This window comes from Malaya genurostris, chromosome 2 (genome assembly GCF_030247185.1).
Source record: "Malaya genurostris strain Urasoe2022 chromosome 2, Malgen_1.1, whole genome shotgun sequence".
Taxonomy (NCBI): Eukaryota; Metazoa; Arthropoda; class Insecta; order Diptera; family Culicidae; genus Malaya; species Malaya genurostris.
The window spans coordinates 135,743,587-135,758,159 of record NC_080571.1 but is presented as its reverse complement, the minus strand read 5'-3'; the positions used below and the strand labels follow the sequence as shown (position 1 = coordinate 135,758,159).

Genomic DNA, 14,573 nt, shown 5'->3' with positions numbered 1-14,573 from the left:
GGCAGCCAGTATCATTCGTCATCTAACACTCGATGTGGATAGACGAATAACCTACTACGACTAATTTCGATTTTGTTTTATTTTTTATTCGCAGTTGTCTACCTACCCAAGCTATGGGTAAAAACCGCCATAGATCCGAGAAGGATCCAAAGGATGCTAAGCGTCTGAAGCCAAGTGATGTACAGGTAAACGACCGTTTGCTGAGTAAAAACCAATATGCTGATCTGCCAGTAGATGTCGAAGAGGAACTGCAGAAGAAGGAAAAAATGCCGCCTTTCTACCTGAAGGGCTTCCCACCAACTCTACGCTCGGATTTCAACACACTGATCAGCAAAGGACTACAGGCAACAATCCGTTTATGTACTGAAGGCTACAAAATAACTGTTCCGGCTTTGAACCACTACAAAGGAGTGGAATGCTATCTGAAGCAGACAAAAGCGGAATACTTCACACACGATATTGCCGCCAACAAACCTATGAAGGTTGTAATTCGAGGACTACCCGACATGATGGAAGCCGAACTAAAGCAGGCACTGTCGGAGGCTGGACTAAAGCCTTTGATGGTATTTAAAATGAAGCGCCATAATACGGACAAAAAGTTTAGAGATCAACTGTACCTGATTCATCTGGAGAAGGGCTCCATCACCATGAGTCAACTGAAAACGATTAAATCGTTATTTCACATAATCATCGAATGGCAAAAGTATAAACCGGTACATCGGGATGTCACACAGTGCACGAACTGTTTGAACTACGGCCATGGAGCGAGGAATTGCCACATGAAAAGTCGGTGCGGGAAATGTGCCGAACCACACAATACCAACGATTGCCTACACTGAAATGAAAATCTTATTTATGTTCATTAGATTTGTCATATGAATCATATGCCGAATATAATTCATAGAAATTATATGGAAACTTATATTCTTTATTTAATGTGTACGTCAAATCTAAATGGACGTTATCATAATGAAAGTTAAAAAAATATCCCATATCATTTATATGGAAATCCGATGAAAGTCGTGAATAGTTGTGTCCTCGATAGTCATCAACTGCTCCAGACCATTTTTTTCAGGAAGTTTCGCATCTCAATGTAATTTTAAATCGCTGACAAGACAGCTCATCCAACTTCGTTCAAGGATATGCGTTAACGGACCATGAAATATATATCCGGTACATTTCATTACTCTATCTGTCTAGTAAGATTTATTGTTTTATTTTCAGTCTCGGGATCTCACTTCTCTTTCGCAAATATCATGAGGTGCTCCCTTACCGAATGGAATACTAGTATAGCTGGAATCCTCAAAGAAAAGTAGTAGTTGGCAATTATCTGCTATTCGTATAAATATATATATATATATATATATATATATATATATATATATATATATATATATATATATATATATATATATATATATATATATATATATATATATATATATATATATATATATATATATATATATATATATATATATACATATATATATATATATATATATATATATATATATACATATGTATATATATAAATAAATTTTATAAAACTAGTCATATGGTATAAATGAACCTATATAAATAAATTCGAAGTGAATATAATATGCGCTTCATAAATTGTTCATGTATGTTGTGCGGATATCTAGTAATGGTTATAAGACGCGCCAATAAATTTGACTCAGAATGGAAATTTCATTCGTTATATGGGAATCCTGTAAAAATAACGTTAAGAAGAGTTTTGTGTTTCATAAGATTATCTCATATATTTGACATGATGTTGAACACATCTTGTAACTATGATTGGAAATGCTAATAGTGCAAAATCATTAGAATATCATATAATGTGAAAAAGAAAATTTAGCTCAGTGTACTAGATGACATCGCTGTAAAATGTGTGAACTGTGATGGCGACCATCCATCTACTAGCAAATCGTGTCCCAAACGTGCTGAGTTCACAAAAATTCGACAACAGGCATCCCGTAAACAATCAACGCACAAGAATGTTCCACAGAAGGATGAAATTAATTTCCCACGGCTCCCACCGAAGAGGGATATTCCGAATTTGCCGCCACTTCCTCGCAGCAATCCAAAGACTTCAGCCTCTGGATCCCAAAAAGAATCTTCCTCAAGAATCCCTCCTGGATGGGGCAATAATCAACCACAAGCAAAGGATGACTCTGGTGATTTATTCTCTGCTGAACAACTGATCGTCATTTTTGAAACAATGACAACAAAACTACGAAACTGCAGAACGCGGTTAGATCAAATCAACGCCTTAGGCAAATTCATCATCGAATATGCAATATAATGAGTTGGTTATAGTAAATTGGAATGCTTGCTCACTCAGGAGCAAAACTGCTGAATTGTCCGACTTTCTTCAAGAGAAGAATGCCGATATTGCTATTTTAACTGAAACTCATCTTAAACCTGAAATTTCTATTTTTATTTCCAATTACAGGATTCACAGGCTCGACAGGACAACTACCAGAGGGGGAGTTGCCATTGCCGTTAAACGATCCATTCAGCACAGGCTTCTGTCAGCCTTTAAATTGCAACTCATAGAAGCCATCGGAATTGAGATTACAACGACGATGGGACCCATCATCATCATTGCAGCGTACTGCCCCAAACAAACCAATCTTCGAGATGGTACGTGTGCATCATTGAAGCGAGATCTGGCTATGCTCACTCGACGACAGAACAAATTCATCATTGCTGGGGACCTGAACGCACGGCATGAGCTGTGGGGAAACAGAAGACAGAATCGAAACGGATTCGTACTTGCCGAAGATTACGAAGCTGGACAGTACAACATCTTCGCTCCGGATCAACCAACGCGACTTTCCAGATCGGGAGTTCATTCCATTTTGGATATATTCATCAGCAACATCGCCATAGACAGCTCTCCGGTTGTCTTCAATGAGCTCTCTTCCGACCACTTTCCAGTAATATTGACGTTGGGATCTTCACCAGAAACAGTGCCTATTCAACCTCGGAGGAGCTATTATCGCACCGATTGGGTCCAATTTCAACATATCGCCGACCAACTTATTAATATCGATTTGCCACTTGATTCCCCGATGGAAATCGATGCAGCCCTATCTTCCTTCCAGCATTCAATCACAGTCGCTCGTGATAGGACGGTTCCAGTACAACACATGCCGAGTTCCTCTCTTCAAATCGACAGTGTCACCAAGAAACTCATCCGACTTCGGAATATCTACCGGAGGCAGTATCAACGAACTGGCATCCTAGATAGGAAGACTACTTATAACAACTTAACTAGGATAATCCAGGAAAGGATATCTGAGCTTCGCAACAGGAACTTCCAGCAAAAGCTTCGAGTAATTCTCCCACATTCAAAGCCCTTCTGGTCCTTAACGAAGGTGCTTAAGAAAAAACCGAAGCCTATTCCTCCTCTGATGTCACCCCAGGACGCAGCTGAAGGAATACCTTTAATCACACCAGTAGAGAAGGCAAATGCGCTAGGCCAGCAGTTTGTGTGTTCTCACAATTTAGGACTTAACATTGTTAGTCCATATGAAAGAGCCGTTGCTGATAGCGTAGCTGAGGTTGACCAATCAGACAGCTTGGTTCCTGAGGAAAGTAGAGTCACTGCGAATGAGCTGATGGCTTTTGTGAAAAAATCCAAAAATATGAAGGCCCCCGGTTTCGACAACACATTCAACATTGAGCTGAAACATTTGAGTATTCGCTCATTTGTCTTCTTAGCTAAAATTTTTAACAGGTGCTGGGAGCTTGGTTACTTCCCTTCAATGTGGAAGTTAGCTAAAGTTATCCCAGTTTTGAAACCGGGGAAAGATCCTTCCTTTTCCAAGAGCTATCGGCCCATCAGCTTACTCTCTGCCCTATCCAAGCTGTTTGAAAAGTCAATACAAAGGCGAATTCTTGCTTTTGCAGATGAACAGGATATATTTCTGGAAGAACAGTTTGGGTTCCGGAAAGGAAGATCCACCATCCACCAGCTCACAAGGGTTAACAACGTCATCCAGCAAAACAAATCAGTGTCCAAAACGACTGCCATGGCAATATTGGATATTGAAAAGGCATTCGATAATGTGTGGCACGATGGCCTGGTGTTTAAACTGCATCGGTATAATTTTCCCATGTATCTTATTAAAATTATCAAAAATTATCTTGCAGATAGAGCATTCCAGGTTTCTCTGAATAATGCACTTTCAGAAAGATTTACTATTCCTGCTGGTGTACCCCAGGGAAGTATCCTAGGTCCCATTCTATACAACATTTTCACATCAGACATCCCACCTCTTCCAGGTGGTGGTGTTCTGTCACAATTTGCTGGTGATACTGCCATTCTTTACAAAGGTCGTGTCATTAATGCTCTGAAAAATAAACTACAGACAGGTCTGGACGCTTTAACGGAATATTTTACAAGCTGGAAAATTGTGATCAATGCAGCAAAAACTCAGGTCATCTTGTTTCCACATTCAAGATCTCCAAAACTTGTTCCATCAGACGAATGCAGAATACGATTCGGTGATGAGGTCATTCAATGGTCCGATGAAGTTATCTATCTAGGACTCACCTTTGACAGACATCTGATATTCAGGTCACATGTTGACAAAATCGTGCAAAAATGCAGCATACTCATTAGGTCTCTGTATCCGCTGATTTGTAGAACATCTAAACTATGCCTGAAGAATCAGATGGCTGTCTATAAACAAATCATCTACCCCGCAATTGAATACGCAATCCCTGTTTGGCGGGGCTGTGCACGAACACACAAACTTAGGCTTCAGCGCATTCAAAGTAAGATCTTAAAGATGATTCTAAATCTACCCCCTTGGACAAGAACTAGTGAAGTACATGAGATGGCCTCACTGGATATACTAGAACAAAAATTCGAACAATACTGCACGAAATTTGAAGAGAGGTGCTCAATCTTTGAAATACAAATAATTCAAAATTTGTACGTATTAGTTTAAGGATAGTTATAAGTAGGTAGACATTTTATAAATAATTAAAATAAATAGTATGATTAAACATTAGTATGTAAAACAAGAGTAACTAAAACACCTAATATTAATAACGAATCGTATGAACAACAAAGATGAAAGGCCAAAGGGTCAAAACACTTATACTGTAAAATGTTGATGTAATACACAAAAATAAGATTAATAAACAGATATTTATGCAAAAAAAAAAATGAGCGGCAGCCAGTAATACTGAATGGGTCGTCGAGCTGTGGAGGAACAATTAAGGGCAAGGCAAAGTCCCGCTCAAACCGTGCTGGTCTGAAGTGCCCAGTTGGCGGCAGAATCCATCGTTTGCCTCGGAAGGGGAACTACGCCGAGCGTGTCAGTGCTGGTGCATCGGTCTATCTGGCGGCAGTGATGGAGTACTTGGTTGCCGAAGTGTTGGAGTTGACCGGTAACGCTGCCCATGACAACGAAAACGAAAATCATCCCTCGTCATCTGCAGCTGGCCATCCGTTGAAAACCCCGTCCTTTTCAGGATGACCACATCACTGTGATAAAGAAATATTTAGAATTGCTTTAAGTTTAGCCAGTTCTGATACGCCTGGAAAGTAGAATGCGCAAATCAAGTGGAAACATTTGTTCTAACAATTTTTGTTTTCGGCCGCATACTAAAGTACTCGCGACAAAAATACATATTGATCTGTGGCAACTCTGTTTCGCACGGCATATTTGTAAACTAGTATAAAGATGTGTTCAAAATCATCACTTTCGCTTTCGCATTGCCGTTCGTAATTGAATGTGTTAGTGACGGTGCATATTATTTTAACTCCCATCTTGATGAATCTTTTGGTAGGCAATATTGAGATCTGAGATGGTTCTCGTGTGTGTCTTGTTTCGGCAATGGGCCTTGCTGGACTTTTTGGCTGCCTTTTTCGGTTTCATTGTGCTGACGGTGTCTCGTGCATTCATATCGGGAAACAATGAGACGACAGGTCCTCGATGTTGCTGTCGTGTGTCTTGTTTCGGGGAGAGTTGCTCAGCAAATGATAGGAAAAGTGAACCATTCAACTTTTATATGGATGCTCTTGTATAGATACAGACATCTCGCGTTCTGATTGGCTGGTGCTGTCATGGGTTAAATCAAACAGGTTTTTCAATAGTGTACTATTGAAAAACTTCAATATTGTTGTAATACACGTTCAAGTTGAATATTTTCGATTCTATTGGTAGTTAGATTATATAAATCCTTCTACAGATCACTGAGCTATGAGCTTTCAAAATACGAGAAAGGCAAACGCGCCATATGAATTATCCTCTTTGATACTCGTTTATACCAAACATTTCAGAAAAGTTTAATTGTGAACTATTTAAGAATATGTCACACAACTGAAAGTTTTATCATAAAATTGTGATCATATTTCCGATGGCATGTAGCAAGAATTATGTTGATTCGTTAGATATAACAGGAGATATTCACGATCAAAAACTTATCACTCTCTCAGAGGGTAAATTTTGAAAAGGCGCCCCATAGTAAAGTAAGTCGTATTCACGACAAAATAGTATTGTTTAAACACCTCCACGTATATACCATAACCAAAATTATTAGGGAAAGGTTTAGATATGACCTTCCTGTAGCAAAAAAAAAGTTAAATCTCTAATTTATCGTTGATTTCTTCGAAAATATGAGTACACAGTATAATGTTGAGAAACATATTGATTCATGGTCTTGATAGATTTGCGAAATTTGCAAAGCCGAAAGATCCTGCGGAAAGATAATGTTACTGCAAGAATTCAATTTCACACACGAAGTATCAGGAGCGCAGCTTTTGCCTTTCTAGCATGACGCAAAGGCAAGAAATTTTACAGCAGAGACAATAAGTTTTGCGCTTTTATAACTTCTACAATTCTGGTTCATGCTAAAAGTGGTTTAATTGTTTGATCAAAAAGTGCATCCAAATTATGGAAGTCAGTCGGTATTCGCACCGCATGCGAATAGCTCTTGGCTCCTGATATTTGAGTGACTAAGTGATACAAAGAGTGATATTAGAGTGACTAAGAAATTAATCAGCCTTTTTTTAACTAATCAGTCTTTATTAAGACTACCACAAAATAAGTCTTTATCAAGACTTTTCCAAAACTAGGAGTCTAATCGAAGACTAATTTAGCCTAATTAATTTAATTTCAAATTCCATTCATTTCAAAAATGCCTGCGTTCAACCGGAAAGGCAACAAGCCTAAGGCTAAATATAATTCAATACGGAATAAATCACAATCCGTTATTCAACATTTTGTCGTGAATACGACTTACTTTACTATGGGGCGTCTTTTCAAAATTAGCCATATGGAAGAATGGGCAGAACTTAATCGTGAATATCTCGACTTGTATTAAAGGCAGCAACATAATTCTTTCACTATTTCATCAACAATATGATCAGGAATTTAGAATAATATTTTGAACAGTGTGAGATAACCACAAACAACTCAAAAATTAAGTTTTCTGAAAATTTTGAAACAACGCGGAAAACTCTTAACTTTTGCTTGGGTTTTTCGCGCAAGGACGACGATTTTGAGGTAGTCAGGCACACATCTTCAACTGAACGTTATAAAAGGGGAACCGTGGTCGAAAATCGATCATTTCTTCTTGTGCGTTGGATGGAAGTAGACGTCGGGGCGAGATGACGCATTCAAACAGCGGCATCGGAGAGCGGCACCTTCTGCGTGGTTAAAAACCTTTAACGCTCAGCTCGTAGTTCTCATTTGACTTCCGGTCGTCAAGGCGAAAAGACGCATTAAACCAGTTTGGCATCATTTGGCACTGCGTGCGGATGTGTCGGTTTGTACGCAAAGCTAGTTGCAATTCAAGCAAGAACTATTGCATCAGCTGCTGGTGCTTTGCATTGGAGAGAAAGAAAACAAGAAACGAAAAGTGGACAACATTATATAAAATCAGCCGTTCTAATGGCTCTAAATGTTATCTAAAGAACTATTAAGATTACTTCTTTGCAAATCGAAGGTAAAAATCATCAGTTTAGTGAAAATCCAAAATCATTTGATTTGCTTCGTGCACTTTTCGCTGTGCGAAAATCGTTCGAGAAAAATGTTCCGAGCTGTGCTAAATAACGTAGATAATTCCACAATTTTGTCCTTCTAAAAGGCAGAAATGAATCCTGTACAGCATCTTGATAGTTTCTTTCAATGAAATATGCAAATCCGAAATGGGATAATCGACGTCAAAAATCGTTTAAAATTTTGGTAGTGAAAAGGGGAAAAGTTTCGCAATTCACACAATCGATCAACTATCAATTCGAATTCGAAAGTGTAAAGAAATCGTGTCAGTTTTATTCGTGTTCACGACATCCATTTATGTCTCTGACATTACACACCCGTACTTTTTTCTAATAACATTCACGATCTTATAGAATTTGAATGTAAAAATAAGACAACGGACGAATTTCCCTTCCGTAGATTCTATGCCGTCTAACAATATTTACGAGATTCTTCCTGAATCCGATTGTAGCGACATAGAAGAAAATTCTTCAAAAATTCCCAAAATAGACGCTTGTCGTTCTGGGAAGAAACAATAATCTATGCCACCAGTGACGGTGATGATTTCCGACTTCAAAGCATTCCGTACTGAGCTTTCTACTTTTCTACCGGAAGTAAAAGTCTTATTTCAAATCGGACGAAGAGGAGAATGTCGAGTCTTGGTTGATGGATTGGAAGATTATGAACGTCTTATCCGATATTTGTCCAAGAAACTTAATAAATTTTATTCATATGGTACAAAATCTCACTTGAAAGGCTTATCAAATGATCAAAGTACTGATGGAATTAAAAATGAACTAAAAGAATTGCTTGGTTTTGCCCCTTGCCAAGTAATACTTATGAAAAAAAAAACGAGATTAATCCAGCTAGCAGTGAGATGATACCTTTTTTTATCAATCCGCATGTGTTTTTTTGCATCGATATTCTTAGGAGTTTTAGTTCTCATGACATTTTTTTAATTATCGCCGTTTTAAACGGTAAATTGTGATTTTAATCACTCATTACCCTGAAATTTCGAAATTGCAAATCGTATCGAATTTCAATCCTAACGTGCGACAATCGATTGAACATTTCATGAGATGTCGAAGTAAGTTCCACTTTAGAGTTTTTCGTCATTATTGATGGTTTTCAGGAGCTAGCATAACCCAAAATGATTCGAATGACCATAAATTAATACGCCAAACAATTTACATCTTCTATATCGGTATGCATTTTAAAAACTCATCATCTGTAACTCCAGAATCGGATAAAATTCACCAATTTTGGATGGGACCTTAAGTCCTTTAATTTGAATTTTTGTTTTTGAAGTTCGGTTTGGCCTTTTTGAAAAAATAATTAAGCTTTGAGAAACGATTCTATACTGGAACCGAACTTCTAAAATCGGTGTAGCCGAAATCAGTTAAATTCACCTGAGTAGTGTGTAGACATCTTTAAGAAATTGTAGTGCGAATTAAAATTTGGGGGTACATTCTGAATCGAAAACTGAATACTGCTTAAACTGAAATAAATTTATTTCGTAATCGACTATCCAAATCAGCAAACATGATCAACCTGATTAATTTATGTGAAATTGACATTTTTATACTTATCACCCTGTATCTCCTAAGCCAGAAATCGGATCTGACTAAATTTTATAGGATTTCAAGACCTCTCATTTGAATCATAGATGATTCTTAGATTTCATTTGAATCTTAGATCGGTTCAGCCATCTACGAGAAAAATGAATTGCATTATTTTAATTTCGTTTTATATATCATCCTGTGGTTCCGCAATCAGAAGTCAGATCCAAACGTAATTCAGGAACCTTGTTTGGGAGTATACTACTTTTCATATCAATCTAAATTTGTAGAAAACGGTTTAGCCATCTTCGAGGAAATTGAGTGAAAATATTTGTCACACACGCATTTGCTGATCTCGACGAGTTGAGTCGTATGGTATATGGAAGTTATGTTCTTCCTGCTTTTATGGCTGTAAGTAGTTTAAATCAATATAATTATGAAATTGCTTTCAACTCGAAAATGCTGATATCATCTGGTTTACACATGCCATATTCGAATGATTATGTTGCCAAAAACGAACCGTGCTAAAATCGGTCCAAATTGTCATGAAAAAGGATGCTGAACACAGTCTTTTTGTTACTTAGAAACAATTGTATGTCCCAGTATAAAAATCGTGTTTTCCGTTGCTCCCAAGCATTTCTTTGCCAGACAGTGCTAAAAACTTCTACTGCTTGAATAAGGGGAAAAGTCGTTTACACAAAAATTTCGATATCTCCGTTAAAAATGGACGGATTTTAACAATCTATGGCTTGTTGGATAGCTATTACCGTGCGGAATCTAAGTCTGAAAATTTATTCTGTTTTCAAGGTCAATTGTGACAGATACTGTCAAAAAACTGAAAATTTTGACATAAAACTTCGTGTAACTCAAAAAGTAAACATCCGATCTCAAAACCATTCAATAGCGTTTTTGGTGACGGGGAGACCTTTCATTTGCGACTAGTTTGATCAAAATCGGTTCAGCCATCTCTGAGATCTCGACCTCTTAGTTGACAACACACATACAGACACACACACATCGATTGGTATATGTCATTCGGCCCTTCGGGCCTCGGAAAATTTTTCTAAAGTTTGAGCGAATTCTATACCTATTTTTTATATTTATAAAAAAAGGTAAAAGAGAGAATGGTACTTTTAAACCACGCTCTGTTATTTCTCATGAACTTTACTTAACACACTTCAATGGAAGTGATGTAAACAATTTGAAAACTTTAGAAAAAGTACGTTTCAATTTCCACATTAAAATTCATTTGGGAACATTATAAACGGCATAATGGTATTGCAATCTTAACGCGATGTAGTCGTTGCCAAGACTTCGGCCATTCAACCAAAAATTGTCATATGGATATACGGTGTTTGAATTGTGGTAAATCGCATTCGAAAGACGATTGTCTAATGAATGAAACCACTGATAAATTTTCATGTCAAATTGCGATGGAAATCATAAATGCAATTATTTGAAATGTCCTGTCAGGGAATATCCTGTTCGCTTAGACAACAAGTCAAATCAACGACCTTAAATTTACAGAGCATACCTGCAAACCAAAAACGCGTTTCAAATGCCACGCCTAATTCTTCTAAGGCACTTATATCTTCGAATTTAAAACAAAAAACAGATAAGCCTTCAAATTCGTCTTTTAACGAAAACAATTTATTGACAGGTAGATCGACCTCGTCATCATCTTCTTCTAATGACAGTTACGCATTGGTAACAGATAGACAACCACCTCTTAATTCTTCTAATGTCAATATTAAAAACACACGCCTTCCAGTTCATCTTATAACGAAACGAATTTATTAATAGGTAGATCGGCCAAATCATCTTCTTCTAATGGCAGTTACATTAGTGTTGGAAACGTACACTTGTGAATAATTTGCCTCTATTAAATTGAAAATGTATTTCTTCTTCTATAAATTGTTACTTTAAACACTATCGAATTTTATGTACACGAATTACTACCTATATGCTAAACAAAATGTAAATTTAAACAAGTATCCTGCGCTACAATTTATAATTCTACCTTAGTTTAATATCATGCAATGGAATTCGTACAAATTGAATTCATGCTATCGAACACCAACACACATGCAAAGTACGGGTAGAAATTTAATTCCTATTGTCATCCGATCATGCAGTTAAAATTCATCAGTTATATATCAGAATCTCGAGACGAACGGTTGTTCGATAATCCGTTCTCCGAAAGCCCTCATTACACACGTTTTTCTGCACGACAAACAATTGTATTCGGTTCGAAGAAAGTTTAACGGCTAGTCGCGTTTAGTGAAGAACATTTTGGTGCCGAAACCCGGGAATTGAGAATAGCACTCGTTTTCCCGCAACGATCATTTGATTTTTGGATATTTCTACCAGCCACATCGAGACAATAGCGGCATCGTTTCTGGAAACAATAGCGACGCCATCATCAGCAGGTTCATCTTTCGTTTGGACAATTTTTGGAAGGACGTTCAACAGTACCAGCGTCGGTCGTCACCGATTTTGCAGTCTGATCCAGGAAATCGTCTCAGGCCATCTAGCACTGCTGAGTCTCATTGAACGCAGCGGTTAACGGGTGAGGTTAAATTGAAGCTGAAAGGCAGGTGGGTACTCTTTAATATAATTCGAGCCACGTGCAGTTAAAGTGGAACAATGATGTCGCGCTCTATGACAAAGAAAACGAAGCACAATAAATTACTGTTTGTTCGGCGTACCAACATTCTTGGTTCGGCCAAACTTATTGAAGAGTTTAATGAAAATTATATAGCGGCTCAAGCCAACGATGTTCCCTTTTTATACAAAAACTAAATCCGCTATGGGAGGAGTTTGAAGAAATCGAAAATGAACTTGATTCCCTTCGAATAGGCGATCCGATCTTTTCCGAGGAACGATCTGAATTCCAAAATATATATTTTCAATTAAAAGGTTGCGTTGTCGAGTAAGGTACCCCCTGCACCTCCCAGTCCGCTATGTTCGCCGGCACACTGCCCGCCCCCTCAAACTCTTGGACTTCGACTGCCGGAGACTAAAATTCCTGAATTCCATGGAAACATTGAACATTGGTCGAACTTCCACGATGTTTTCGATTCAATGATTCATAGGAATCCAACTTTGCCAAATATCCAAAAGTTACATTACCTTCGCGCTTCACTCAAAGGTGATGCAGCTCGTATAATACAATCCATTCAAACATCGGGCAACAACTACCCGATTGCATGGAAACTAGTTACTGATCGTTTTGATAACACAAACCTACTCGTCAGACAACATGTGTCGGCGTTGTTCAGGATACCCGCTGTTCGGAAAGAATCAGCGTCCGGTCTGTCAGATCTTGTTGATAATTTCGAAAAACACATCAAAATTTTGGCTACTCTTGAAGACGAGAAGGATCACTGGAACTCAGTTCTAGTGGAACTTTTAAGCAGTCGTTTGGACCCAAGCTCTCAGCGAGAATGGGAATCCGAATGCTCGGATGCAGAAAGGCCACAGTACACAAATCTCGTTGACTTCATCAACAAGCGCGGACGAATGCTGCAGTCGCTCAAGCTCTCCCACTCTCAAAACTCAATTGTCGCCGTGGATGTAAGGCAGCCGAGAGCTCGCACCATTTCGAATGTCGCCACTTCGGACCACGTCGTCAAATGTGTGGCTTGCAAACATGCTCATCTGCTGTTTCAGTGCGATGTCTTTCGTGGAATGTCCCCTCAACAACGTTTCGAACTAGTGAAAAAACACGGGATCTGCATCAATTGCCTGAAAGGGCAACATTTCGCCACAAATTGCACCGGAGGCGTATGCAAGTATTGCAATCAAAAGCACCACACGCTTCTTCATCTCGGTCCAGCCCCGTCGCACGCAGCAACGTTCGCGTCTGGTCAAAGACTGAATCACACTGGAACTCACTACATTGCCCCTACTAGTAATGAGTCAGGTCAAGCCCGATACGCTCAATCGCATTCTTCCCCCGTATCGCTACAAACGTTTTCGTTGAACTCGTCTTCGTCATCGCCGTCGTCGGTTGTTGCGCCTTCCCAGTCGTCGGCACACGACAATTTCGCATCATTTCCACCTACTCAAACCTGCCAGACAGTTGTTCCTTCTTCTGTCTATTCAGAATCCACTGTTTTTCTGCCGGAAAATCATCAAACTCCAAGATGTACATGGATCATTCCATTTTTCCCGTGAATTTTTGGACAGTGGATCTCAGCCGAACTGTATTTCGGAATCACTTGCTCAAAAACTTTGCTTGAAAAGAATCAAGATCAATCAGCCCGTGAGTGGATTAGGCCATCCATCGTTAATGTTCGTCACCGTGTTGTGGTTAATTTTGCTTCCCGTTTTGGAACATTCAAGAGTCAGATAGAGTGTTTAGTGTTGCCTAAACTAACACGTCTTGCCAGCCAGGACAGTGAACATCGCAAGTTGGAAATTATCGAAGCACTTGCCCATTGCCGATCCACAGTTTCACGCTTCCGCTGGTGTTGACTTGCTGATAGGAGCCGAGCTATTTATGAAGCTCCTCCAGCCAGAGCAGATTCACATTGGTGATAATCAACCCACACTCCAGAAAACAGCACTTGGATTCGTTGTAGCAGGAAAAGCTCAATCACGACCAATTGCACCTGTCATCTGAAGTTTAGTTTCGGTTGACGATCATTTGGATACCAAACTTCAACGATTTTGGGAAATCGAGTGTTTCGAGCATGGAAAGGCATTCACTAAGGAGGAACAATTATGCGAGGACCATTTCCGATCAACACTCGAGAGCATCGGATGGTCGCTACATCGTGCTGTATCCAATTCGTCATGAAAAATTGCCTCTCTTGGGTGACACTCTGTCAGCGGCCCAGCGCCGGATTATAGATCCCTTCAGCAAATTTTGTGGAGAAGTATGGAATCGGAACCATTGAAATTTTACCAGCTGCGAACAGTAACGTACGGTACGTCTGCTGCACCGTTTCAAGCAACTAGGGTCCTGAACCAGATCGCCGAGGATGAAAATGAACGGTTTCCA

The 14,573-nt window shown here is 38.9% G+C and overlaps 2 protein-coding genes across 2 annotated transcripts in view; both read left to right on the top strand.

The window, feature by feature from the left end:
• LOC131432822 (slit homolog 1 protein) overlaps positions 1–14,573 on the top strand; it is a 465,006-nt gene that overhangs the window by 97,291 nt on the left and 353,142 nt on the right. The window lies entirely within an intron of this gene.
• LOC131428849 (uncharacterized) lies at positions 12,594–13,744 on the top strand. The gene has a single exon (XM_058592906.1). The coding sequence runs from the start codon at positions 12,650–12,652 to the stop codon at positions 13,742–13,744; it is 1,095 nt and encodes a 364-aa protein (XP_058448889.1). The 5' UTR covers positions 12,594–12,649.